The 25,502-nt window shown below is 41.7% G+C and overlaps 1 protein-coding gene across 5 annotated transcripts in view; it reads left to right on the top strand.

The window, feature by feature from the left end:
- Positions 1 to 25,502, top strand: part of hecw2a (HECT, C2 and WW domain containing E3 ubiquitin protein ligase 2a) — a 335,739-nt gene that overhangs the window by 184,953 nt on the left and 125,284 nt on the right. For all 5 annotated transcript variants that reach the window (XM_043692900.1, XM_043692901.1, XM_043692902.1 and 2 more), the window contains 6 exons: positions 4,772 to 4,847; positions 8,093 to 8,262; positions 8,382 to 8,524; positions 18,169 to 18,269; positions 21,343 to 22,776; positions 23,066 to 23,161. In XM_043692900.1, the coding sequence (XP_043548835.1) occupies positions 4,772 to 4,847; positions 8,093 to 8,262; positions 8,382 to 8,524; positions 18,169 to 18,269; positions 21,343 to 22,776; positions 23,066 to 23,161 (2,020 nt within the window). The remainder of the gene's footprint in view (positions 1 to 4,771; positions 4,848 to 8,092; positions 8,263 to 8,381; positions 8,525 to 18,168; positions 18,270 to 21,342; positions 22,777 to 23,065; positions 23,162 to 25,502) is intronic.

Below are 25,502 nucleotides of genomic sequence, written 5' to 3'. Positions count from 1 at the left end.
GGTGGTGGGGTCCGTTTGGAGGTGGCGGAAATGTCGGTGGATGATTTGGTTTATGCGAAGGTTGGTAGGGTGGAAGGTGAGCACGGTGGGGAAGGGGTCGTCCTTGATACGGTTGGAGGAGTGGGGTCTGAGGGCGGAGGGGTGGGATGTGGATGAGATGTGTTGGAGGGTATCTTTAACCACGTGGGAAGGGAAATTGGGGTCTCTAAAGAAGGAAGCCATCTGGTGTGTTCTGGGAGCAGATACGACGGAGACAGAGGAATTCGGAATACAGGATGGCATTTTTTCAGGAGTTAGAGTGGGAAGAGGTGTAATCCAGGTAGCTGTGGGAGTTGGTGGGTTTGTAAAAAATGTCGGTGTTAAGTTGGTTGTCAATCATGGAGATGGAGAGGTCCAGGAAGGGGAGGGAGGTGTCAGAGATGGTCCAGGTAAATTTAAGGTCGGGGTGGAATGTGTTGGTGAAGTTAAAGAATTGCTCAACCTCCTCGTGGGAGCACGAGGTGGCGCCAATGCAGTCATCAATGTAGCGGAGGACGAGGTGGGGAGTGGTGCCGGTATAACTACGGAAGATGGACTGTTCTACTTAGCCAACAAAGAGACAGGGCCACAGGGCGGTGTGGTTGATTGGTGCGGGTAAAACTTTGATGGATGTGGAAGGCTCCTTTAGGGCCTTGGATGGAGGTGAGGGAGGAGGTGTGGGCACAGGTTTTGCAATTCCTGTGGTGGCAGGGGAAGGTGCCCATACGGGTGCCCATGGCTACCACTTTGGTCTGGAGGAAGTAGGAGGATTCGAAGAAGAAATTGTTAAGGGTGAGGACTAGTTCGGCCAAACGAATGAGAGTGTCGGTGGAAGGGTACTGTTGGGAATGTCGGGAGAGGAAGATCTTCCCACCCAACCTCCTGCAAAAATGCCATCCCGTATTCCCAATTCCTCCGCCTCCGCCATATCTGCTCCCAGGAGGACCAGTTCCATCACAGAACACACCAGATGGCCTCCTTCTTTAGAGACCGCAATTTCCCTTCCCACGTGGTTAAAGATACCCTCCAACGCATCTCATCCGCATCCCGCACCTCCGCCCTCAGACCCTACCCTTTCAATCGTAACAAGGACAGAACACCCCTGGTGCTCACCTTCCACCCTACCAACCTTCGCATAAACCAAATCATCCGCCGACATTTCCGCCACCTCCAAACAGACCGCACCACCAGGAATATATTTCCCTCCCCACCCTTTTCCACCTTCCGCAAAGACTGTTCCCTCCGTGACTACCTGGTCAGGTCCACATCCCCCTACGACCCACCCTCCCATCCTGCCACTTTCCCCTGCCACCGCAGGAACTGTAAAACCTGCGCCCACACCTCCTCACTCACCTCTATCCAAGGCCCCAAAGGAGCTTTCCACATCCATCAAAGTTTTACCTGCAAATCCACTAATATCATTTATTGTATCCGTTGCTCCCGATGCGGTCTCATGTACATTGGGGAGACTGGGCGCCTCCAAGCAGAGCGCTTTAGGGAACATCTCCGAGACACCCGCACCAATCAACCAAATCGCCACGTGGCTCAACATTTCAACTCCCCCTCCCACTCTGCCGAGGATATGGAGGTGCTGGGCCTCCTCCACCGCCGCTCCCTCACCACCAGACGCCTGGAGGAAGAACGCCTCATCTTCCGCCTCGGAACACTTCAACCCCAGGGCATCAATGTGGATTTTAACAGTTTCCTCATTTCCCCTTCCCCCACCTCACCCTAGCTTCTAACCTCCAGCAACTCGATCCCCTGACATGTCCGGACTTGTCCGACCTGCCCAGCCCCTCTTCCACCTATCCACTCCACCCTCTCCTCCCTGACCTATCACCTACATCCCCTCCCCCACTCACCCATTGTACCGGATGCTGCCTGAACTGCTGTGCTTTTCCAGCACTACTCTACTCCAGAATCTGATTTCCAGCATCTGCAGTCATTGTTTTTACCTCATTGATTTTCATCGTCTAAGAAGATCAAATGAGTATTCACAAATGCATTTCTAGTAGGAATTTAGTAAAAACACCTTCCATGGGTGGCATGGTATCCCAGTGGTTAGCAGTGCCAGGGACCGGGGTTCACTTTTACCCTCAGGCACATGTCTGTGTGGAGTTTGCACATTCTCCCTGTGTCTGTGTGGGTTTTCTCCAAGTGCTCTCGTTTCCTCCCACAGTCCGGGCAGATAGGCCATGGGGAATGCAGGTTTACAGGGATATGGTAGATGGGAGGTCTGGATGGGATGCTGTTCAGAGGGCTGGTGTAGACTCAATGAACTGAATGGCCTGGGTTCTACACTGGAGGGATTCTATAATTCTATTGTATGATATAGATGTAGTCATCCTTACTAACCTAAGTAGCTGGATCTGAATTTGTACAGACATGGAATCAGCCATGTGTACTGAATGAGTAAATTAGATTAGATTAGATTCCCTACAGTGTGGAAACAGGCCCTTCGACCCAACAAGTCCACACCGACCCTCCAAAAAGTAAACCACCCAGACCCATTTCTCTCTGACTAATGTACCTAACACTACGGGCAATTTAGCATGGCCAATTCACCTAGCCTGCACATCTTTGGACTGTGGGAGGAAACCGGAGCACCCGGAGGAAACCCACGCAGACACGGGGAGAATGTGCAAACTCCACATAGTCAGTCACCCGAGGCTGGAATCGAACCTGGGACCTGGTGCTGTTAGGCAGCAGTGCTGACCACTGTCTCCCCCATTTTCTGCGGCTCCGTACAAAGCATGCCTTGCTGATCTTTGAGGGGCCCTATTCTCTCCTTAGTTACCTTTTTGTCCTTAATGTATTTATAAAAACCCTTTGGATTCTCCTTAACTCTTTTTGCCAAAGCTACCTCATGTCCCCTTTTTGCCCTCTTGATTTCCCTCTTAAGTATACTCCTACTGCCTTTATACTTTTCTAAGGATTAACTCGATCTATCCTGTCTATACCTGACATATGCTTCCTTAATTAAACCGTCAATTTCTTTAGCCATCCAGCATTCCCTACACCTACCAGCCTTTCCTTTCACCCTAACAGGAATGTACTTTATCTGGACTCCTGTTATTTCATTTCTGAAGGCTTCCCATTTTCCAGCCGTCCCTTTACCTGCAAACATTTTGAATAATGTGGTTTGTGGTTTTCCAATTTGCTGGGGCTTTTGCAGAGTCTAGTGCATATTTAAATATTACAATAAATGCTCTCACAATTTCCACATCCACTTCCTTTAAAAACTTAGGAAGCAAACCATCAGATCCAAGGCACTTGTCAGCCTGAGTCCCATGAGCTTTCTCATGCCTTTTCTGTACAGCTCGTGAATGTTTTAAATTTTTTTCCTTTAGCTCAGCTTTTTTACTATTCTTAGGTGCTTTTCTTCTCTTCTACTCTAACTGCAAGTACAAAAAATCTTTTCAATGACTCTACCATTTCTATGTTTCCCAATTTTAGTTCTTATGTCTCATCCCTGAAGGGACGAACTGTTTTCCAACTGTTAGCGTGTTCCTTTTTCAATACTTGTACATGCCAGGTCATACTAACTTTTGCAAGTTTTCTTTTATATACTCATCAACACAATTTTAGACAACCACCTGATGAAGGAGCGTCGCTCCGAAAGCTAGTGTGCTTCCAATTAAACTTGTTGGACTATAACCTGGGGTTGTGTGATTTTTAACTTTGTACACCCCAGTCCAACACCGGCATCTCCAAATCATAATTTTTTTTCAACCACAGATGCACTTTTTTGCTCCTCATGAAATCTCTTTTCCTTAACTATTCCAATTAGCAGTTTTCTTGCTTTCTTTTCAAACTCAATTTAAATTTTATTGAGAATAGAATTGTCATCTGAACAGGTCATACAATGTTTAAAATAATTTAACATAAGATATTAAACTGCATTTAAAATAATGCAATCAGTATTAAAATCTGGCATGAAATATACCATTGGTTGGTACAATTGCCTTTTATGTATGGTGGCTAGGAGTAAAATCTGCCCAAGTCTCAAGGAAAGGAAACCTGTTCAGCCTACTGTTTGTGTTTATGTGAAATGAGTTTCAGCAGTTTCACCCTTGCTGGCACAAAGCCATATTTACAAACCTTATTCAGAGAAACCACGGGTATGGACAATTATCAGACATACAGCTATGAGCTGCTGGCTGAAATGGAAAGCATTTCATTCCTCACCATCCTTTATCAAATTATGAGATTTAAAAAATATATGTGTGTGGATTCATTGTGTTTTACCCACTCAGGTACTTACACTCATCTGAGGAGCAGGAGAATCGATGTTTCGGGCAAGAGCCCTTCATCAGGAATCAGCACACCACTCTCAAATCTGATCTCCAGTATCTGCAATCCTCACTTTCTCCTACCTATACACATCTCTCTCTTCCTCTTCTTCCTTCGTCTGGGCCATTGTTCATTCTCCGACTGTTTTGAATAAATCTGAATAAAATGAGAGGAAATAGATTTCATTTATATTGCAGTTTGATATCTTTCATTGGTTTATGACAGCATGTTTTGAGAAGATTTGTAGCTCAGGGTGAGGTTCTGGATGTAAGTTTGCTCGCTGAGCTGCAAGGTTCATGATAGCAAAATTGTTTTAAATTTAAAGTATGTTCTTTGTTACAAGAATATATTCAGCTTGTAGATTGAAAAAAAACTCTAAAATGCAGTGACTGAAAATAGTGGATATATTATTAACACCCTTTTATATAGGCCAACAGATAATGAGGTATTTGTTTTACAGGCTGGAGGAGGTGAATTGGGGGAAGGTGGATCTGATGGTCAGAACAGTCGAAAACTTGTCAAATTCATATTATCGGGTAAGATGCACCTTCATTCCAAGGCCAACATACTATTTGATAATAAAGATCATTTGGATGTTATTAATGTGCATTTTAACCATTTTCAATTGATTTTTCTAACTGCTGTTTTAACATTTTATTATTGTGTTTACACGTCAAGGATTTGTGAAAAACACGTTAAATTCAATATATCACATGCAGCAAGGCCTGGACAGCATAAAGACCTGGGCTGATAAATGACAAAGAACATGTACATGTGATCACCTCCAAAAAGAGAGAATCTAACTCTCTCCCTTTAACATTTGATGGCATTAACATAATTAAATCCTCCACTCTCAATGTCTTGGGTTAATAGTGAGCAGAAATTGAAATGGATCAATCATATAAATACTGTGGCTACAGGAGCAGGTCAGGGGCTAGCGTTGAGTAACTTCCTGAACTCCCAAAAGCCTGTGCGCCACCTACATGGTGCAAGCCAGGAGTGTGGTGGAATATTTGCCATTTGAATGAGTGCAGCTCTAACAACACTCGAGAAACTTAACACCATCAATGACAAAAGCAAAAAGTGCTGGAGAAACTCAGCAGATTGGGCAGCATCTATAGAGAGAAAAATAGAGTTAACATTTCATTTCCAGTGATCCTTTGTCAGAACTGAAAATGACATGGACGTGTTGGTATTCAACTGAGGTGGACCAAGTCAGAAGTCACAGGATATCAGGTGAGAGTCCAGCAGCCACTTCATCTGACAAAAGAACAGCCTCCTGAAGGCTTGTGATTTAAAATGAACCTGTTGGATGATAATCTGGTGTCATGTGACTTCTGACTTGGAACTGAAAATAGCTTGGAAACGGTGTTATTTATGCTGATCACAGGATGGAGGAATAAATAAAGTACATGGAGATAGGGTCCAGAGCAGAGAGAAGGAAAGAGAAAGGGATAGACAAGCAAACAAGTAGCTGGTGATAAACCAAGTGAGAGATAAGTGCTGGGTAGGGTGCAAATGAGAAGTGTAAATAGTCAAAAATGGATTGGCTGTGCTGGGAGCAATCCATACAAAACAGGACCTTGGCATGCGTATGAAATATATAATTGAAAATCTTGCCAAACTTACAAACTATGCTTACAGTAAGAGGCAGCAGCAAAATTTAAGGGACGAACGAGGTCCAGACACTCAAATTTCAGGGCCGTCACTCCTTTGGAAGAGTCCACACTGGATTGTGTGATATCTTAGAGCAGAGAGAGGCACGGAAATGTGGAGCAGCTGTCTTTCTGACAACTATTATCCTATTTTTCAATCACAAACAGAACTTGACACAACCTGACAAACATAGTGATCGTTTCTTGCATGCACTCTTTAATGGTGCGGTGGAAGGTCAGAATTCTACAATTTGTTGTTTTCATCACTGGAGGAAGAGTGTATTAATATCATGAATGGCATAGCACAGGGAGGAATCCCGAGACATCCTGAACATCTACCACTGAAATTTGCAAGTGCAAACATAGCTGTCCACTGTTGTGGGTATGTTCAGTGGGCTGGGAAGTTGATTTGTAGATGTTTTGTCCCCTGTCTAGGTGACATCCTCAGTGCGTTGGAGCCTCCTGTGAAGTGCTGCTGTACAGTGTCTTCTGGGATTTACTTGGTTCTGTTCCTGCTGGTTCCGGTTGTCGGTTCTGTTTGTTCGTTGCAGTGGTCGGTATACTGAGTCTAGGTCAATGTGTTTATTGATGGAGTCCATGGATGAGTGCCATGCCTCTAGAATTCTCTCAAGATTAGAGTGGTGCTGGAAATGCACAGCAGGTCAGGCAGCTTTAGAGGAGCAGGAAAATCAATGTTTCGAGCAGGAGCCCTTCATCTCCTGCCCAAAACGTCGATTATCTTGCTCCTCGGATGCTGCCTGACCTGCTGTGCATTTTCAGCACCACTCTAATCTTGACTCTAATCTCCAGCATCTGCAGTCTTCACTTTCATCTAGAAATTTTCTGGCTATCCTCTGTTAAGCTTGTCCCATTATAGTTGTGTTTTCCCATTCAAATTTGTGGTCCTTGTCATCCGTGTGTACAGCTACCAGGGACAGCTGGTTGTAGTGTTTCGTGGCGAGTTGGTGTCCATGGACGCGGATTGCTCATTGTCTGCTTGTTTGTCCTTTATAGTGTTGCATGGACTCTTGTAAGCTACGTTTGTCTTGTACATGATTGGTGTTGGGTTTTTTTGTATTGTTGTCCCTGGTAGCATACACACAGATGACAAGGATCATAAATTCTACTGGGACAACACATTGATCATAGGACAAGCCAAACAGAGAATAGCCAGAGAATTTCTAGACGCGGACTCCGTGGACTCCATCAATAAACATATTGACCTAGACCCAGTATACCAACCACTGCAATGAACAACTGGAACTGGAAACTGGCAGCAGCAGGAACAAAACCAAATAAATCCCAGAAGACACAGTACAGCAGCGCTTCACAGGAGGCTCCAAAGCACTGAGGATGTCACCTAGACAGGGGACGAAACATTTGCAAATCAACTTCCCAGCTCAGTGAACATACCCACAACAATTGCAACCAGAACCCAAGCTACAAATCTTTACAAAAACCTTGAATAGCTGACCACATTTTAAAAGGTGCAGTTATTAAGCATGATAATTTATATGAGAAGTTAACCAGAAGCAAGTGATGATTTCACATCTGGAACATAAAACTTCTGGACAGTTGGCTGCATTATAGAATGCAGCCTGTCCTGTTACAGCTTGGTAACGTCACTGTGGAAGTCTGTATAAACATGGCAGCCAAATTGCAGCACGAATAATCACTGCAACACAAGTGTGTTTGGCAATTTTGAATTTCACATTCATTGAGAAGAGTAATCCCTGAGGTAGAAGCTACGAGTTTGTCTCAAGAAGGTGGCTTTATGGGAGTCTGTCTTGTAAATTGGTGATGAAGACAGTTTGTCTCCACAATATCAAGTTAAATTTATATGTGTCTGTAAAAGCAAGACCTGAAATAAGGGATAAATGTGCCATATTTCCCTAAGTATAATTGTACCAGTCTTTCCTGTAATCTCTTTAACTGATCATCCTCCTTTGCTTTGGTGGTCATAAAAGATCCCAAGGCACGATTTGAAGAAGAGCAGGAAATTGTCCCACTTATACATGCCACATTTGCTTGAGTCCAGCATTATCCAGGATACTTGTGACCACTTCAGGATCTAACATTGAAATTGTGCTACATTTATAACTTGGTAATCCCCTTCTTCCAAACAGATATTAGAGCTGTAGGGCTCAAGAAGGGAATGTTTTTCAATCCAGATCCATATCTAAAGATGTCCATTCAACCTGGGAAGAAGAGCACTTTCCCTACATTTGCTCATCATGGGCAAGAGAAACGATCGACTATAGTGGCGAACACAACAAACCCCATTTGGCAAGGAGAGGTAAAATATACTGCTATCAATGACACAAAGCAGATTGTACCTGAAGCGAATGGGCATTGACAAAGTGTTTTGGGACTGCTGAATTAAATTAATGTGGTGCACATTTCTCTATTTTACAGAAGTACTCTTTTGTAGCCCTTCTCACAGATGTACTTGAAATTGATGTTAAGGACAAGTTTGCTAAGAGCCGTCCTATCATAAAGCGCTTCCTGGGCAAATTAACCATACCGGTACAACGTCTATTGGAGAGACATGCAATAGGGTAATACATCACTGAACTTCACAAAGTGCTTCACTGTCAGTTTGATGTTTCTCTCATTATCTCCTCTTTTCAATAGGATGCTTGAAAAATATGATGTATTATGTCTGATAGTTGGTATCAGTGCTGTATTGTCACTTGTAAATGCTAAATTTGATGACATTAAATGTGTGGGAGAATTATTGTGCTTCATTGTCAGTTATCGAGAAAAGGAAGAGAAATATTAGAAAAATATTAAATCATAGGTAACAATTGTATTGATTTACTTTTACTTTGACAACATACTATATTTGTTTTATGGGTCTCTGTCCTTGTTCCTTTCTTCTGATCCATCTGTGTTTTCTCTGTGTGTCTGATGACTTCGTTTCCCAGTCTAGAGATAAACATGGCACATTGGTGACCATGACCTGGAGGAATTGAGATTTTAGGGACTCCATTGTAGGAAGATTATGGAAGTAATGGAACATGTGTAATTTAAGGTCACAAAGTTAGTTATGAAGGGAGTTTTGAGAAGTTGATTCTTATTCATTAGAGCTTCAGAATGACTGCTGCAGATATTAACCTTCATTTCTAGATCTTCTAGATTTGAATTTCAACTCTTAGACTGCTATAGTGGAATTTTTGCTTGCATTATCTGGGTCATCAGTTCAGATGTCCATTTTACTAGTTTCAAATCCTGCTGTCTGTAGCGAATGAGCCTGTTGAGGTGAGACCAATGCTATCATATCCCACCTCCCAATAGTTGTGCATTTACCTATGCCCAGAACCTCTAATGAGGTGAATTGCATAGGGTTTTTCCCTAAGGATGGGGAATTCAAAACTAAAAGGGCATATATTTAAGGTGAGAGGAGAAAGATTTAAAAGGCACCTGAGGGACAAGTTTTTCACACAGAGAGTAATCCATATGTGGAATGAACTGTTAGAGGGAGCGGTAGATGCAGGCACAGTGACAACATTTAAAAGACAGGTACCTGATTGCGAAAGGTTGAGATGGATGTGGGCCAAACGCGGGACTAGTTTAGTTTGGGAAACTTAGTTGGTGTGGATGAGTTGGGCTGAAGGGTTCATTTCCATGCTGTATGACTCTATGACTGCTGGATGCATTTAAACATGTCGCCTTGCCTCTTTGGAGTGAGGAACAGTGAGCCAGAAGACAGTCCAGCAAGGTGAAGGAGTGGTGAGGTCACGCCTGCTTTTCAGGTCACCAACTGAAATAACTCCCTTTAGGATGCTTGCCATGTTTTTGTTTAGCACTTCTAACCATTCAAAGACTTGTAATTACAATCGTGCGTTTCTGGTAAGTAACAATTCCTAAGTTTGTAATCATGATTTGGAGATGCCGTTGTTAGACGAGGGTGGACAAACTTAAAACTAGCTTTCGGAGCGCTGCTCCTTTACCATCTGATGAAGGAGCAGCGCTCCAAAAGCTACTGCTTCCATATAAACCTGTTGGACTATAATCTGGTGTTGTGTAATTTTTAACTAAGTTTTGTAAACAGTTTTGATTGATTATTGTGCTATTTAATAAAAGAGGTCATTTAATTCTGTTCAGTTTCAATCCAAATAAACATAATTAGGCACTAAGGTTTGGATGAAGGTGACTTAAATTGCACTGACAAAGAGGAAATTTGACTCTTGTATTTATTTCAGCTTTTATAAGAGAGCTTGTGAAGATAAAATGGATAATAGTTGGTGATGGGGGTTTGGTGGAATAGGATGTATGGGGGATATGAGGAGATGAAGGGGTTAATTGTTCAGCTTAGCTAAAGATGAACTTGGCCTTACCTGACACAGCCTGCATTGTTGACCGCTGTCGATCCAGATATTATAACTGTGATTAACAGAGGAACTGTCTTGGTGTATATTTCTGGGTAAGTACAAGGCATGGATCCCAAATCTCTGATGCTATGATCAGCACTGGGGACATTCCTAGAGGGGTTCAGACAGTGTAACTCCCCCTATCAGATTGTTTAAAATCTCCCCACTAAATACTGGTTGGGACATTCTTGGTTTTGATAAGCAACAGCAGTGAACATTTTACCATTTCCCATTGTTGCTATCAGAAGGTTTGCATCATTTGTTTCCGAGTTCACTTTCAGAAGTTTGTGGAAAGAAGAGCCATTCATAATAGGTTCACCCTAATTGAGGGCTTTCATTTGAATTGCCAGTCTGATCAGGTGAACTATAATTCATATACTAAAACTAGAATAAAGAAATGCTGAAATCAAGAGTTGATTTATATGGAGAATTTTATCAAAATAATCAGCATACATTTGTGAGAAATCACCAACAGCATAATCTCTTACATTGGAACAATTGCACTCCCCAGTGGCTATTTGGATTATTACACCTTTTCTTGACCTTGTGTTGTGAGATATTAGTAAAAGTGAATTCCCAGAGTTTGGGCCCCCAGTAGGGGACAGTGCTTGTTAGAGTATGTGTTGATGATGAGACAACATCACACATGTGTCAATTTTAAAAAAATGTAGTTTATTACTGCTGTCATGCATTTTGCTTTGTTAATTCAGTTTGGGATTGAGTTGAAGTAATAAGTAAAGGCAAATGCAGAATGGTATGACAGGCAGTACAGGGATTCCGAAAGTAGCAATTGAAGGACCTTATCCCTTGCAATTGTCCAAAGTTCTTGCAGCTTTTGTAGACAAGAACAGGAGCTGTACTGAATATGAGCAACCTAAATATAGCAATTTGCTAAAAAGGACTATTCAATTTGTGGGGCAGGAAAAATGAATGTGTGTTCTTGCTTGCTTTTGGCAAGAACCCGACATATGGAGTCTTTTAATGTGGGGAAGCTGCTGCACTGCAGCTATCACATGGTTCTGGCTGACCAAGAGAAACTCTCACTTTAGCAATTGCTCATTCATATCAAAGCCTGTAGTTTGTTGCTAGTATACTGAACACAGTGGCTGTTTTAGCTTTCACTTGTCTCTGCCCGGCTGCTGTTTTTGGAACAGGAAATTAACCACTAAGATTACTTTTGATTCATGGGGCAGCACTTGGTTTCTTCCCTTCGAAATTTTCCTGAAAACAAGTTGAAGTAGATCTGGTTGGATGACTCACTAATCATATTGATATTTACCTTACAACTCATGTACATTAAGCTTCTTCAGCATGGAGTCCCTCATGATTACAAATTTGCCATGTCTTTCAGAAAATGTCTTTGTCCAGTTTTCTACTGACTTCTTCTGTGACCTTTTTGGTTATTGCATTTTCGGACAGCGCTGAGCATCTAATTATCTAGTTGCTCTGGTGTGGCTTTTACAAGTTTTCTGAACTTCCTAATGCCTCCCTTACCTTGATACCCATTTTTATCTTTTCTTGATAGCCCTGTACCTGATTGTAATGGTCCCTGTCAATGATCCCAAATGATTTTTGTTTATTCTTGCCTGGGATGTGGGTCCACCTTGGTGGCCACTTTATTTAAATACACCATTGGGGCTCCCTATTTAGGTGTGTGCTAAAAAATGCCTCTTACACCTACCCCCGAAAACAAGTGAAAATACACAACTTTATTCGAGCTTATTTATTTTTGGTTTAATTTGGCTTTCAAATTTCCTTATGTTATGAATGTACATTATTTGCATGTAACTGAATGTCTTATTCATCAAATTGCAGCTAAGTTGTTTGGAAATGAAGGGTGAATTTATTAGATCAAGGCCGAACTTGTTAGTTTTCAGTTCAAAGTTTGAATGCAAACTAGTGATTTGCATTATTTCTTTTCAATGTGATTTGATTTTCAAAGTATCGAGTCGAGAAAGTGCACAGTAGATAGCGTTTTCCTGCTGTTGAATTGCTGACATTTCATGTTCTACTTGACACGAGGCCTCTGCAGACAGTAAGTTCTTCAGTCAGTCACAGTAACCTCGGTAGTTAATTTCCTGTTCCGAAAATAGTGGTCAGGCAGAGGCAAGTGAAAGTTAAAAAAGCCACTGTGTTTGGTGTAACTAGTACCCAATTACAGGCTATGTTATGAATGAGCAACTGTTGAGTTTGAGTAACCAGCTAAACTGGAGTGCCGCAAGTAAAGTAGTGTCAAGGACTTTGAGGACCTTTTTTTCATGAACAAACGTTGTTAAGAAATATACGGCTGACTTTTGAACAAGGAGAAATTTGTTAGTTTACTATTTACTGCAGCAGTCTCAAAGACTAATGGAGGAGTGGATTTTTAAACTCTTCCAAGATAATTATTTCGCTAAATGCCTCTTACATGAACTCTGCCTTTAATACCTCAATCCAATAGTCCAAATCATTTTGCTTTACCAACCTCAAATTCTGCTAATGCAACATCCGGTCACTCCAAAATTCCTATCTCCAAGCTTCAGGAACAAACACATACATGCTGCAAATCATTTTTTTGCCACTTCATAATCTCAAGAGGTTTCCTCTAAAAACAAGGCATAAGACCTCATTAACTCTTGTCAGTCAATCTGCTTTGCAAAACACATGTCTAGGTTTCTTTTGAACACCTCATCTGCTTGACTGTCTTTTCAATGAAGAATGCCTTAGCATCTCATGCATAAAATTTCGGGAAGGCTTACACAAATTTAAACATCCCTACATTGGATCTTGAATTGTTCTGAGATCTTTTCTCAACAGAATGTTTTGTGAAGTTAAAAGCCTCTCTTTTTTGACTTAAGTTGGTATCCGACCTCTAAATCTCTGCCCTCTTTTTCTTTGTCTGTTTCCCTTGTTTAAATGCTCTTTTTCTTTTTCTACAGTTTGAAGTTCAAGTTTTTTCATTTCTAATTCTCTATTCCTATTCAGATTTAAGTTTGGTCCTTTAATTTTCTGCCATTTTCTTGCTGGCTTAGAATCATAGAAAGCAGGCTGTTTGACTCATTGAGTCCACACTCTCCGCTCCCCCCCTCCACGACTGATGAGCATTCTGCTCAGACCCACCCCCTGACCCTATCCCTGTAACCATGACAAATCCACTTAACCAACACATCTTTGGACTGTGGGAGGAAACCGGAGCACCCGGAGGAAATCCACACAGACACAGGGAGAATGTGTGCACTCCACACAGACAGTCGACCAAGGCTGGAATCGAACCTGGGACTCTGGCAACTTATTACTTCAACTGCGTGTATTTTCCTAGCTCCTACATTTAATTCTCACTCTAACTTTTCTTGCAATTTCATTAGCCTTGCCTTGGTTACATGAATGAGTTTGTGCCTCATTCAGGATAAATAGAGTCATAGAGATGTACAGCATGGAAACAGACCCTTCGGTACAATCCGTCCATGCCGACCAGATATCCCAACCCAATCTAGTCCCACCCGGCCCATATCCCTCCAAACCCTTCCTATTCACATACCCAGCCAAATGCCTCTTAAATGTTGCAATTGTGCCAGCCTCCACCACTTCCTCTGGCAGCTCATTCTATACACGTACCACCCTCTGCGTGAAAAAGTTGCCCCTTCAGTCTCTTTTATATCTTTCCCCTCTCACCCTAAACCTATGCCCCCTCGTACTGGACTCCCCGACCCCAGGGAAAAGTCTTTGCCTATTTACCCTATCCATGCCCCTCATAATTTTGTAATCCTCTATAAGGTCACCCCTCAGCCTCCGATGCTACAGGGAAAACAGCCCCAGCCTGTTCAGCCTCTCCCTATTGCTCAAATCCTCCAACCCTGGCAGCATCTTTGTAAGTCTTTTCTGAACCCTTTCAAGTTTCACAACATCTTTCCAATAGGAAAGAGACCAGAATTGCATGCAATATTCCAACAGTGGCCTAACCAACGTCCTGTACAGCCGCAACATGACCTCCCAACTCCTGTGCTCAATACTCTGACCAATAAAGGAAAGCATACCAAATGTCTTCTTCACTATCCTATCTACCTGTTACTCCACTTTCAAGGAGCTATGAATCTGCACTCCAAGGTCTCTTTGTTCAGCAACACTCCCTCTTAGCAACTGCCAAAGTCATGTTTTGATATGCTTTTGGTTTAATCATGCACAATAAACTTGGAGCAGAATCTTATATTTCACTAGACTTTGTAGTGAGGATCCCTCCAAAAAAAACTTGCACTTAGCTAAAAAGTGTAGGGTTCTGGCCCTGGTGTTTTTCCTTTTATCCTTCTCCAAATACTGCTGCCCTACTTCCAACTATATGCTTCTGTACCTGGTATCTTCCTGAAAGCCCCAATTTTATATTATGACCAAAATGGGAAGAGCACTTTTTTTTTGTCTAGGCCGACAACACCATAGGTCACAAACAAGTCTAAATGTTTTGCCTAGTTTCTGATATGACCGATTGTATGTTTTAAATTTGGAGTAAAAAATTACATGAAATAATGTCTTTAAAAATACAAAATTATTGCTATATTATAAAACGAAAACTTATTCCACAAAGATACAGGATTGGTTAATACACGTAGTTTGTAATGAAAATATAAAAGTTTACTCCTCTAAATAACTGCAAACACCAATTCACAAGAAAATAGATAAAAACACATTTCTATCAATAGAGATTTGTTTTGTGAAAAAAAATTCTTTTGGCCAATAAATCTGAGTTCATGAAAACTCAAAAGGGATAAGGTGTAGAATATTCATACAGCTATCAGTCTGCCATTCTAGGAAGTGGGGTTGGGTGCCACCAAGGTAAGTATAGTTGCCTCTGGGATCTTTGCAAACACAGCTTCCCCAGGAAACATAGTATTGAGAAGTTTTACAGAACCTCTTCAAGAGGACAATCTGGTTTCACACTGGATTCATAACAAAGGTGCTTCAGAAACAGGTAACATAAGCTGACTAGGTTCTTCCTTTTCTTTATTTGTTCAAGGGATGTAGGTGTCACTGGCTAGACCAGTATTTATTGCCCATTACCAGTTGTCTAGTTTCAGCAAGCTTTCCCATCAGAAAAAAAAGTTATGCTCTTTCTGTATGATTGTAAAAGATGTGCAAAACTTTCCAAAGGTGCTTGACAATCAAGAGGTGAATGCAAAAGAGAAACTTAAAGCAATTACCATATTGAGGGAAAACTATTAGACCTAAGGCTGAGAAGTTTCTCGGACCAGATGGCCTGCATCCTAGGGTCTAGTGGGAAATAGCAGCAGGGTTACAATAGTTATTTTAGATTAGATTAGATTCCCTAATGTATGGAAACAGGCCCTTCGGCCCAACAGGTCCACACTGACCCTCCGAAGAGTAACCCACCCAGACCCATTCCCGTACCCTATACTTATCCATGACTAATGCACCTAACACTATGGGCAATTTAGCTCGGCCAATTCACCTGACTTGCATATCTTTGGATTGTGGGAGGAAACCAGAGTACCTGGAGGAAACCCACGCAGACATGGGGAGAATGTGCAAACTCCACACAGACTGTCACCCTAGGCGGGAATCAAACCTGGGTCCTTGGTGCTGTGAGGCAGCAGCGCTAACCACTGAGCGACTGTGCCTCCCTTTTGTAATCTTTCAAATTTTTTTACATTTTGGAAGGGCCCTGGGGATTGGAGAATAGCCATTGTAATATCTTCATTCAAGAGAGGAAGATGGCAAGAAGCAGGAAACTGTAGACTAGTTAACCTAACAGCAGTCATAGCAAAATTGCTAAAGTTGATTATTAAAGAGGTTAAGCAGGATACCTGGAAAATGGTATGTATTCAGTTAGAGTCAACGTGGCTTAGTGAAAGGGAAATGGTGTCTAACTAACTGATGATTGTAATGGGCAGTAGTAAGGAAGATAGATAAAGGTGTATTAGGATATTCAAAAAGCATTTAATATCTCATCCATTGCTACTGTACAATATATGAGCACTTTGTGTAAGGGTTAATGTATTAGTATGAATAAACGACTGGTGAATTAATAGGAAACAAGGAGTGGAAAATTGGGAATTTGTCAGTTGCAAGCTGTAACTAGTGGCATGCTGTGGGATCAGAAGTGGGTCATTCACTAGTTCCAATATAGAATCAATGATTTGGATGAGGGAATCAAACATATGGAATCTAAATTTGCAGATGATACTGAGACGGGTAGGAAAGTGAGTTGTCAAGAAGAAATAGAGAATCTGCAGAGGGATTATTGGTGGATTAATTGAATAGGTAGTTATGTTTCAGGTAGAGTATAATGCGGGAAGCTCTGAACTTGTCCACTTTGGCAGGAAGAATAGAAAAACAACATTTATTTGGAGTTGGCATAATCCAGTGTTCCGGAAGGATCTTCGAATATTGTTTCATGAATCTCAAAAGGTTAGTGTACAGGAGCAGCAAGTTATTATGAACACACAGAATGTTGTGTATTGCAGGGGAAATGAAATATAAAATTAGGGATGTTTTACTGTGCTGTGTAGGGCCTTAGACTATATCTGGAGTACCGTGTAAGGTTTTGATCTCCTTATTTAAAAAAAATTACTTCAAAAGAGAGTTAGAAAACTAAAATCCATCCGCTTGACTCATTCCTGGGATGAAGATCTTAACTAACGAAATAAGGTCGAACAGATACGCATTTACACATTGGAATTTAGAAGAATGAGAGGTTATCTTATTGAAGTATTTAAAATCTTAAAGGGATTGATTCAGGTGGATACCCGGAAAATGTGGGAGAGACTTGAACTAAGAAGTGTAGTTTTAAGACAGAAATGAAGAGAAATTCTTTCTTTCTGAGTGGTATTTGTATGGAATTTACTTCCTAGAAACCTGTAAATACTGGATCATTGAATTTAGCAAGATGAAGTTAGTTAGTTTGTTGATAAACAAGGCAGTTGAGGGTTCTGGTGGGGGCGGGGGTAGGGTGCAGACAGGATACTGGAGTTGAGACCATAACCAGATAAGCCATGGTCTTATTGAATGGTGGAGTTGTCTCAAAGACCAAATAGGCGAAAGTGAGAACTGCAGATACTGGAGATTAGAGTCAAAAGTGTGGTGCTGGAAAAGCACAGCAGATCAGGCAGAATCCAAGGGGCAGGAAAATCGACGTTTCGGACAAAAGCCCTTCGTCAGGAAGGCTCCAATCCTGATGAAGTGCTCCTGCCCGAAACATTGATTTTCCTGCTCCTTGGATGCTGCCTGACCGACTGCGCTTTTCCAGCACCACTCTCTTGAGTCAAAGACCAAATAGGCCTACACCTGCTCCTTAGTCCTATGTTTCTTGATGCTATCCTTTTATTTCATATTTACAATAGCTAAAACCAAATTGGTGAAGAAACAACAATATCTGGAGTTAATTATAACAGCAAGATATCTGCATTGTGTGTGTGTATATATTCAAAACATTTTAGGAGAAGATTAGCAATCTGTGTTCCTCACAAGTCAGTTAATACTGTGGTACTTCTGTGGAGGAGAAAGATTAAGTTCCTTCTTTTGGCATTTGTGTGAAATTTGGACATGATTAGCCAATTTGAAAGAGAATTAATTTCCACTGAGTAGTGGGTTGAAGAACAAAAGATAAAATATCTGAATATTCATCACTGTTTAAAAATATGACTGATGCAATGTAGTTAGCTTCCTTGAGCAGTAACACATTCTCCAAAGCAAATTAACTGAGTTTAGTGCTCTTGTCGATTTAAAATCAGGACACAAATTACTGTGCATAAAATAAATAATGGTTATAAATTAGATTTTTACTGTTTCCATAATATGCTATATTTTAAATGTGAGTTATATTGCACTATTTCTTGTTACAGCGACCAGATTGTAAGCTATAACTTGTGCAGAAGACTTCCTACTGACCATGTCAGTGGTCAGCTCCAGTTCAAAGTTGAGCTCACATCATCGCTTCATGAAGGTAAAGAAAATATGTGTCTTACTCAATCAAGTCATTCACAATTCTGTTTGGTTTTTACGTTTGACCTGGTCCTGACTGACCTGCAGAAATAGGGGAAAGTGAGGACTGCAAACGCTGGAGATCAGAGTCGAGAATGTGGCACTGGATAAGCACAGCATGTCAGGCAGCATCTGAGGAGCAGGAGAATCGACGTTTCAGGCATAAGCCATTCATCAGGAATGCTGATGAAGGGCTTATGCCTGAAACGTCTATTCTTCTGCTCCTCGGATGCTGCCTGACCTGCAGAAATGCCTGTTAATTACTTTGTACTATTATTGGACCTAGTCAAGACTAACCTGAGGTTCTGTGGATTTGAGGATTCTGTGTGATGTTAACTGAATTCTGTATGCTTGTATTGTGCTTCTACATTTGTTGTGTTCTCTGTAAATGTATATAAAACTGTTATCAAAGCATTTATACTGTAAACTTTGAAAAACTGTTTTACATTTGTCTTCTAATTACTTAAATCCCTGTAAAGTTCAGGACAAGGTAAGTGTGTATTGTTGCACACCATATTAGTTTTGTCATTTTAACTTTGCATTACATTCTAGATTAGGAAAAATAGATATGCTCTAATGTTTCACATGATTGATGCAGTGCAATTTTCACTTTGACAAGGGGCCAATTTCTGAATACAAAATTATGCATATCGTATTTAGAAAATAATGGTGCGGGTAATTCTCATACAAATGATGAACAGACAAAGAGAGAAGCTATTTTGTGGATTGCTCAAATGTGTCAGTCCTTGGAGGACAGGTAACACCATGAGCCACTCAGAGTGGGGCAGGTGGTGCTGACTTGGACCCAGCTGAGAGGAAAGCAATAAAACCAAAGAGAAACCTGCAGTCCTCACATCTCACACACCCCACTTCCTTCACACACACTCTCCATTCCTCATGTGACCTCATGTTCTGCATCTATTCCTCATAGCTGTTCTTTCCCTGTCATACAATCTCATCCACCACCTACTTCCTTACACCGTCATTGCAAACTCGCTCAGTATCCACAAGGGACAGACCTCAGGAACTATGCTAATATTAAATAAAGTTAAACTTTTGTATTGATGTGTTCACTATTTAAATAAACCCCTAATTGATGAAACCAATTCACTACATTTAAATTCCTTCAACTAAATCCCTTATTAAAATAAGCATTTCTAGTCATAGCCCTACATCAACAGCTGGAGTGAAATGGCAAGTTCCGAATCTTTTCAATTGTAGACTTAAAAAAAAAATGGCCACGAAATGTAAATAACTTGGTGGTTTGACTGTTCCAAGGAGAACTTAAATGCCTAGACAGCTTGATAGTTCCAGTGTGTAAGCACCTCCGAGTATTTTTCTAACATTCATAAAGGGCACCCGACGTCTCTCAAAGGGCATCTTATCCATCACGAAGGAGTCCCTGCACTTATCCAGAAATGTACTTTATCTTTCCAGAAGGACACCTTACCTCCTCAAAGAATTCCTATAGGTTTAGATTTCCTCCTGAAAATTGTGTGTTTTGGAATCTCACTAGTGAAATTAGGCCTGACAGAAGACAGCTGCACTTTTACATACAGTTACATCGTTGAACCACAGATGTCCAAACCACACTCTATCCCTATTCCTTGTCCAGTGAATGTGATGGATGCTGGGTTCAAGGGAATGACTGTGGAATTCGGGCTCCAGAGCCATGTTGAGTAAGTCAGAGATTCTCTCCATCATTGTGAAATTCTAAGCCTTCGGGTCAGGTGGGTAGATGCTTGTGAGTTCATTAACGTGACATTAATAATGCACAGCTAAAAGATCATCTCTTAGCACATTAAAGGTATGAAATAATCAAGAGAGCATGACCTCAAGTTTTTTTTTGTATTTTGAGGCCTATTTAATATAAAAAGCATCTTATTGGACATGGTCTGTTTCTGCTGTGTGATCGAGGGACTGGAGAAGAATAGGTCATCTTTTGCACAGATTCTGGATCTGTCTACAAATTTAGGTCTCCATGTCCCTGACTGTCAAGAGGGTCAAATCTGTCACTGGAGTCTGCTCCCCTCCCCAGTTACAATTTTTTTTGAATTGCTGTTATAAATTTTAGATTATAGTATTCAACTCGAGACTGAACTGGATCATTTAGTTAATCACGAAGGCTGAAAGTTTCAGGGCACAGCAATCTACAGGAAAAGAGGATTCTGGAGAAGGGATGAGTACAAAAGCAGGGAAGTGACACCAATCCTTTATAAATCTCTACTTCGACCATAACTAAAGTATATTGTCCAATTCTGGCCAACACACTTAAGGAAGGATATGCTTGTCCTTGAGAGGGTATAGAGGAGAATTACCAAAATAGTTCCATGATGAGAGATTTTAGATACGTAGATAGTAGAAGTTGGATTGTTCTCCTTAGAATAAAAGAGTTTCAGTGGCGATATGATAGAGCTGTACAAGATTATGACAGGCTACATAAGGTAACAAAGAAAAACTTTTTGCATTTGCTGATTAGCCATGAACAAGTGGACACAGATTTAAGACTTTGGGCAAGAGATACAGTGAGAATGTGAAGAAGTACCTCTTTACACTGCCAGAGGTACTGGCCTGGAACGAGCTGTTCACAAGAGATGAAGTAGAAAGGTGGGTTAGATGATGTGACCGTGAAATTGGATGTACAGGGCTATGGGTGGAGGGAAGTAGATTGTTAGAGTTACTGGATTGCCGTACAGAGAACTAGCATGTAATTGCTGCAATACCATGTAATGACTAGAAGCAAGCTCCAAATGGGTTCTTAGATGACTTGAGGAGTAGTAGGGTGAGGGTTGTGCCTCAAATAGTAGCTTTGGGGAAAAAACGTTTGCATTTACTTGCTTGTCTATGTAATCTTGTGACAATTCTGATCAGATTTGCTGTAGTTAATCTTTTTCTTGTAGTTCCGTAACCTCATGCTACATCTATAGTAAACATAGCTAATATGATGGCCCAGAATAGGGCATGACAACTTGGACAATAAATTAAGAGGTTTTTATTATTGTGTACTAAATGAAGCTCGTACTTCGTTTTAATAGATGCTTCTCCTGAGGTGTTGGGCGCTTATCTTGGAGCAAGTGCTGTGAATGGAGACTTGGGCAGTCCATCTGATGATGAAGATATGCCAGATCCATTAGTATCAGCAGTGCATCCTGACCAGATGCAAGCTTTTGTGAATGGATCTACACAGAATGGAAGTGGGCCAGTGCACATTCCAAGTGCAACTAATGAAATTGGAAGCATTGAGATTAAATTTCCAGTACATGGTGAACCTTCAGTAACAAGGCCATCCCCAGCAAGGCGTTCAACCTATCGCCAAGAATCACTGAATGATTATCTTGATACAGTTGACAATGAAAACGCCAAGTCAAGTTTGGCAGAAGCTCACTTGCATCAAGTTGGAGCATCTCCCAAACTGAGAAGCAGTTTTCCAACAGACACTAGATTGAATGCAATGCTTCATATAGATTCTGATGAAGAAGATCATGATGTTCACCAAGAATTGCCTTGTGGGTTCCAGTTACCAAGAGAAAGTGAAGAAAATGGCATACAATTTAAATGTCCTTCTGATGAAATTGGTGATGAGGACCTGGAGAGTCTTCAAAACAGAAATGGTGGCCAATCTCTTTTGAGACAGTCTTCTGACTCCCAGATAAATCTGATAGAAACTCAAGAGGTAGCCTCAGAAATGGTACATGAACAGTTATCAGACTCTCACTACGGGAATTTTCATCAATTGCTATGTAGCCTTTCTTCAGTGGCACAGGTTGGAGAGGAAGAAGAAGATCAGGACAACCGTGAATTACAGATGAACAATAATAGTGCAAGCAGTGCCTGCCAAGGAAATGAACTAATTCCAGAAGCTTCCAGGACGACCGTGGGTCAAGCTGCTGAAGCTGAAATCAGTGCAGAGAGATTGCTCACCCAAACAGAATCAGTGGATCAAACATCAGAACGATCCCAACTGTCTTCAGAGAATGAACAAAGTGATACAACCCGTACGGAGAGTGTTAGTGAGGCCAGCACGAGGCCAGAGGGGGAAAGCGATGCAGAAGGTGCTGACAGCTCATGCAATGGAAGTGGCAACACAACAAGGGTGTCTTCATCTGTAGAAAGCACCACACGATTTTCCTCTTTTGAAAGCGCCAGGTTCTCAGAAACTCCAGCATTTTCTTCACAGGATGAGGAAGATGGTGTCTGTCCAGCTGATACGGTGGCTGATGTTCATGCAAAAACCCAAGGTTCAGAAGATATTACAGATGTTCCAGTGAGTGAAGAAACTGAAAGTACTAGTGAGGTACAGCAGCAGGAGCCTGCATCTGAAACAGAAGACATTTGGCAGAGAAGGAGGAGTCTGCAGGCAGCAGCAGCAGCATCAGGAGATCTAACACTGGAAGAAGATACAAGGTCTGCTCAAGCAACTCCAGTAGAAACAAGTGAAGCAACAGCAGGGACTGAAGGTGATAATCCAGGTAATTTTAGAAGAAAACTTTAATGTCATACAGTCACCTGTAACATTCCTATAATTTGAAGCAAGTTATTCAATTAGCAAAGTAGACCAAAATATTATTCCCCCGGGTTTTTAACCTGAATGTATAGTAAAGGAACAAAAAAGTAACTCTGTGACACTTTGCATTGGAAATGATTCAGTGGTGTGGCCGCTTAATACATATTAAAATATTGATTAATTTCATAAGAGTAATTTTTCTGTTCCAAGTTGCATCTTGAAACATTTTTATGATTTTAAAAATTATTGGGCAGATTCTCCATCAAGCTCTCACCAGCCTCTGAGATCCTTACCCTCAGTGCGGCAGGATGTGACCCGTTATCAGCGTATTGATGAACCACTACCACCAAGTAAGTCGAATACATTTGCTCAGAATAGATACTTTTCAAGTCGTTCCCTTAAGAATTCTCTTCATTGTCCATGTTAATTTTGGAAGATTTGTAGAAACTCTGGAGACTGACTAGAAACAATAGTGATTGGAACCAGGTGACCTTATTGACAATTACATCCTTGATTGGTGTTGTTAACCTGGGCCAATCAGGGAGCTCTGGCTGACATATAAACAGGGGAATTGATTTAACTTTTTTTTCAAAGCAAAAAAAAAGGATTTGATTCCCATGAATTAAGCTAGGAAATGACACCGTTTTTAGTTAATTCGAATTTGCTGCAAAAGAAAATGATATTTAAAGTTTCCATGCATGCACTTGTCAAGTAGTGTTAGTGTAACCAAAGTTTCCAGTATGGTACCAGTCACTGACCTTTGAAGTTGTTTCATTACTTCGTCATCCCTCCTTCCCCTATCCTTTCTGGTGTAAGACCCCCATGGGGGTTTTCATGGCTTTTGACAGGTGTTTTTGAGCATTTCTACTTCTCAGGAGTTTCCATTTTATTACTACTGTTGCTAGATAACTGGACCCTCTCTGTTGCCCTACTACTCAACCTTCCACTCCAACCTTATTTGTGTGTCCCAGACCCCCATAACAATATAGCTACACCCAAACAATACTTTTCCAATAGTCCGAGGTTCTCTTCCTTCCTCTTTTGTTTCCAGAATATTACCTCAGAAGTTAGCTGAAACACTGAGGAGAATTCAAGTCAATTTGAAAAAGCTGTTCTGAGGCTTTCAGTTGAATGAATCATTGGGATTTTAAGATAAGAGAGCTCTTGGGGAGAAATATAAAGTAATCTGAGTTCATAAAATATGCAGTTGTAAACTTTAGTTTTAATAGTACTTAGTTTGTTCAATACTTTTTGAAGCACAATAAAATTTGATGTTGTTTAAATGTGAAAAAACAAATAAATGGAGATTCAGAGTCTCCTCACTTCAGAGACGAGCTCTGAGCAGGCTGGCCACACAGCCAGGATGTACTGCTGTTGGTTTCTGTCTTTTTTGGGGAACCTGATTCCGAAACTGGCTGATCTACACAGCCAGTTTGTTATCTGGTATTCCTTTTTATTGAGAACAGATTTCTAAACTGGCTGATCTACATAGTCAATGTGTTACAGGTGTATTTCAGTTCTCATTGGGGAACTGTTGTTTCACTGGCTGGCAACAGCCTGTGTATTACTCTTTTCTTTTACTTTGAGAAAAGGACTATGCTGATTTTGTAGCAGGGCTTAGTCCTTGTACTCTGGTTTTTAGTTTTAAGACTTTTCCAAATGAAGTGCTCCTCTGTGGGTAGGCCCAGCCCTCTGTAGGTGGACTAGGCCTCTCTAAAGGCTGAATACCTATGTGTGTGCTGGGAGGTGGGCATTTGCTGCCTGTTGGAGCGGACCATTCCCTGTGAGTTAACTGCACCCTTTTATAATGATCTGTACTTCTGTGAGTGAGCCTGGTCCTCTGTGGATGGACCAGGCCTCTATGGAGACTGAGCACCTGTATGTGTGCTGTGTGGTGTGCATTTGCTGCCTTCAGGAGTGGCCTCTGCCCACTGGAGTGGACTCTGTTCCTGGGAATGGACTCTATATCCTGAAGAGAACAGTTTATGGCAATGGACTTTGTGTACCAGAAGGGATTTGACTCAGTAATTGACTTTGTCTTGTTGCTTGTTGGTTTTATTGTGCCCTGGTATTGGCAGACCTTAATGTGAGCTGGGAGGCTCATAGGTCATCAAAAGCTGTCACCCTGAGAGCTGGAGGGTGGGTAGGCTGTCCTGAGAACCTGAAGGTGGGTAGGCCATCCCGATGCCAGTTGTCCCAAGGGCCGGAAAGTGGGTAGGCCATTCTGAACACTGTTGTCCTGAGAAGGGGTAATCGGGAAAGACTGTCCTAGAGGTGGCCGGAAGGTGTGTCAGGCTAGCCTAGAGCCAGAAGGTGCGTAGGGGCAGGCCAGGATCCAGAAGGCTTATGCGTTGCCCTGTGTGCTGTCATCCCAGGGAGGGGGATGAGCTGTTATAAACATAGTATGGACGCCTGTCAGGGCAGCCCACAAGCCAGATGGCGCATTGAGGTGGGCGAGAACAGATGGTACATAGGGGCAGACTGAGGATTGGAAGGTGGGTAGGCCGTCCTCAGCGCTGTCAACCTAGGAAAGTACCAGGGCAGGCTGTCCTAGAGGTGGCCAGAAGGTGCAAAGGGCGGTTAGGGAAGCCAGAAGGTGGGTAGGCCATCCTGATTGCTGTCGTCTGGTGTGGCAGGAGGGGGAGAACAGGACAGGGTGTCCTGGGGGTGGCCGGAAGGTATGTTAGGGCG

The sequence above is a fragment of the Chiloscyllium plagiosum genome, chromosome 7 (assembly GCF_004010195.1).
Source record: "Chiloscyllium plagiosum isolate BGI_BamShark_2017 chromosome 7, ASM401019v2, whole genome shotgun sequence".
Classification (NCBI taxonomy): domain Eukaryota; kingdom Metazoa; phylum Chordata; class Chondrichthyes; order Orectolobiformes; family Hemiscylliidae; genus Chiloscyllium; species Chiloscyllium plagiosum.
Note: the sequence above shows the minus strand (reverse complement) of the source record. Positions and strands in the feature narration are given on the sequence as shown.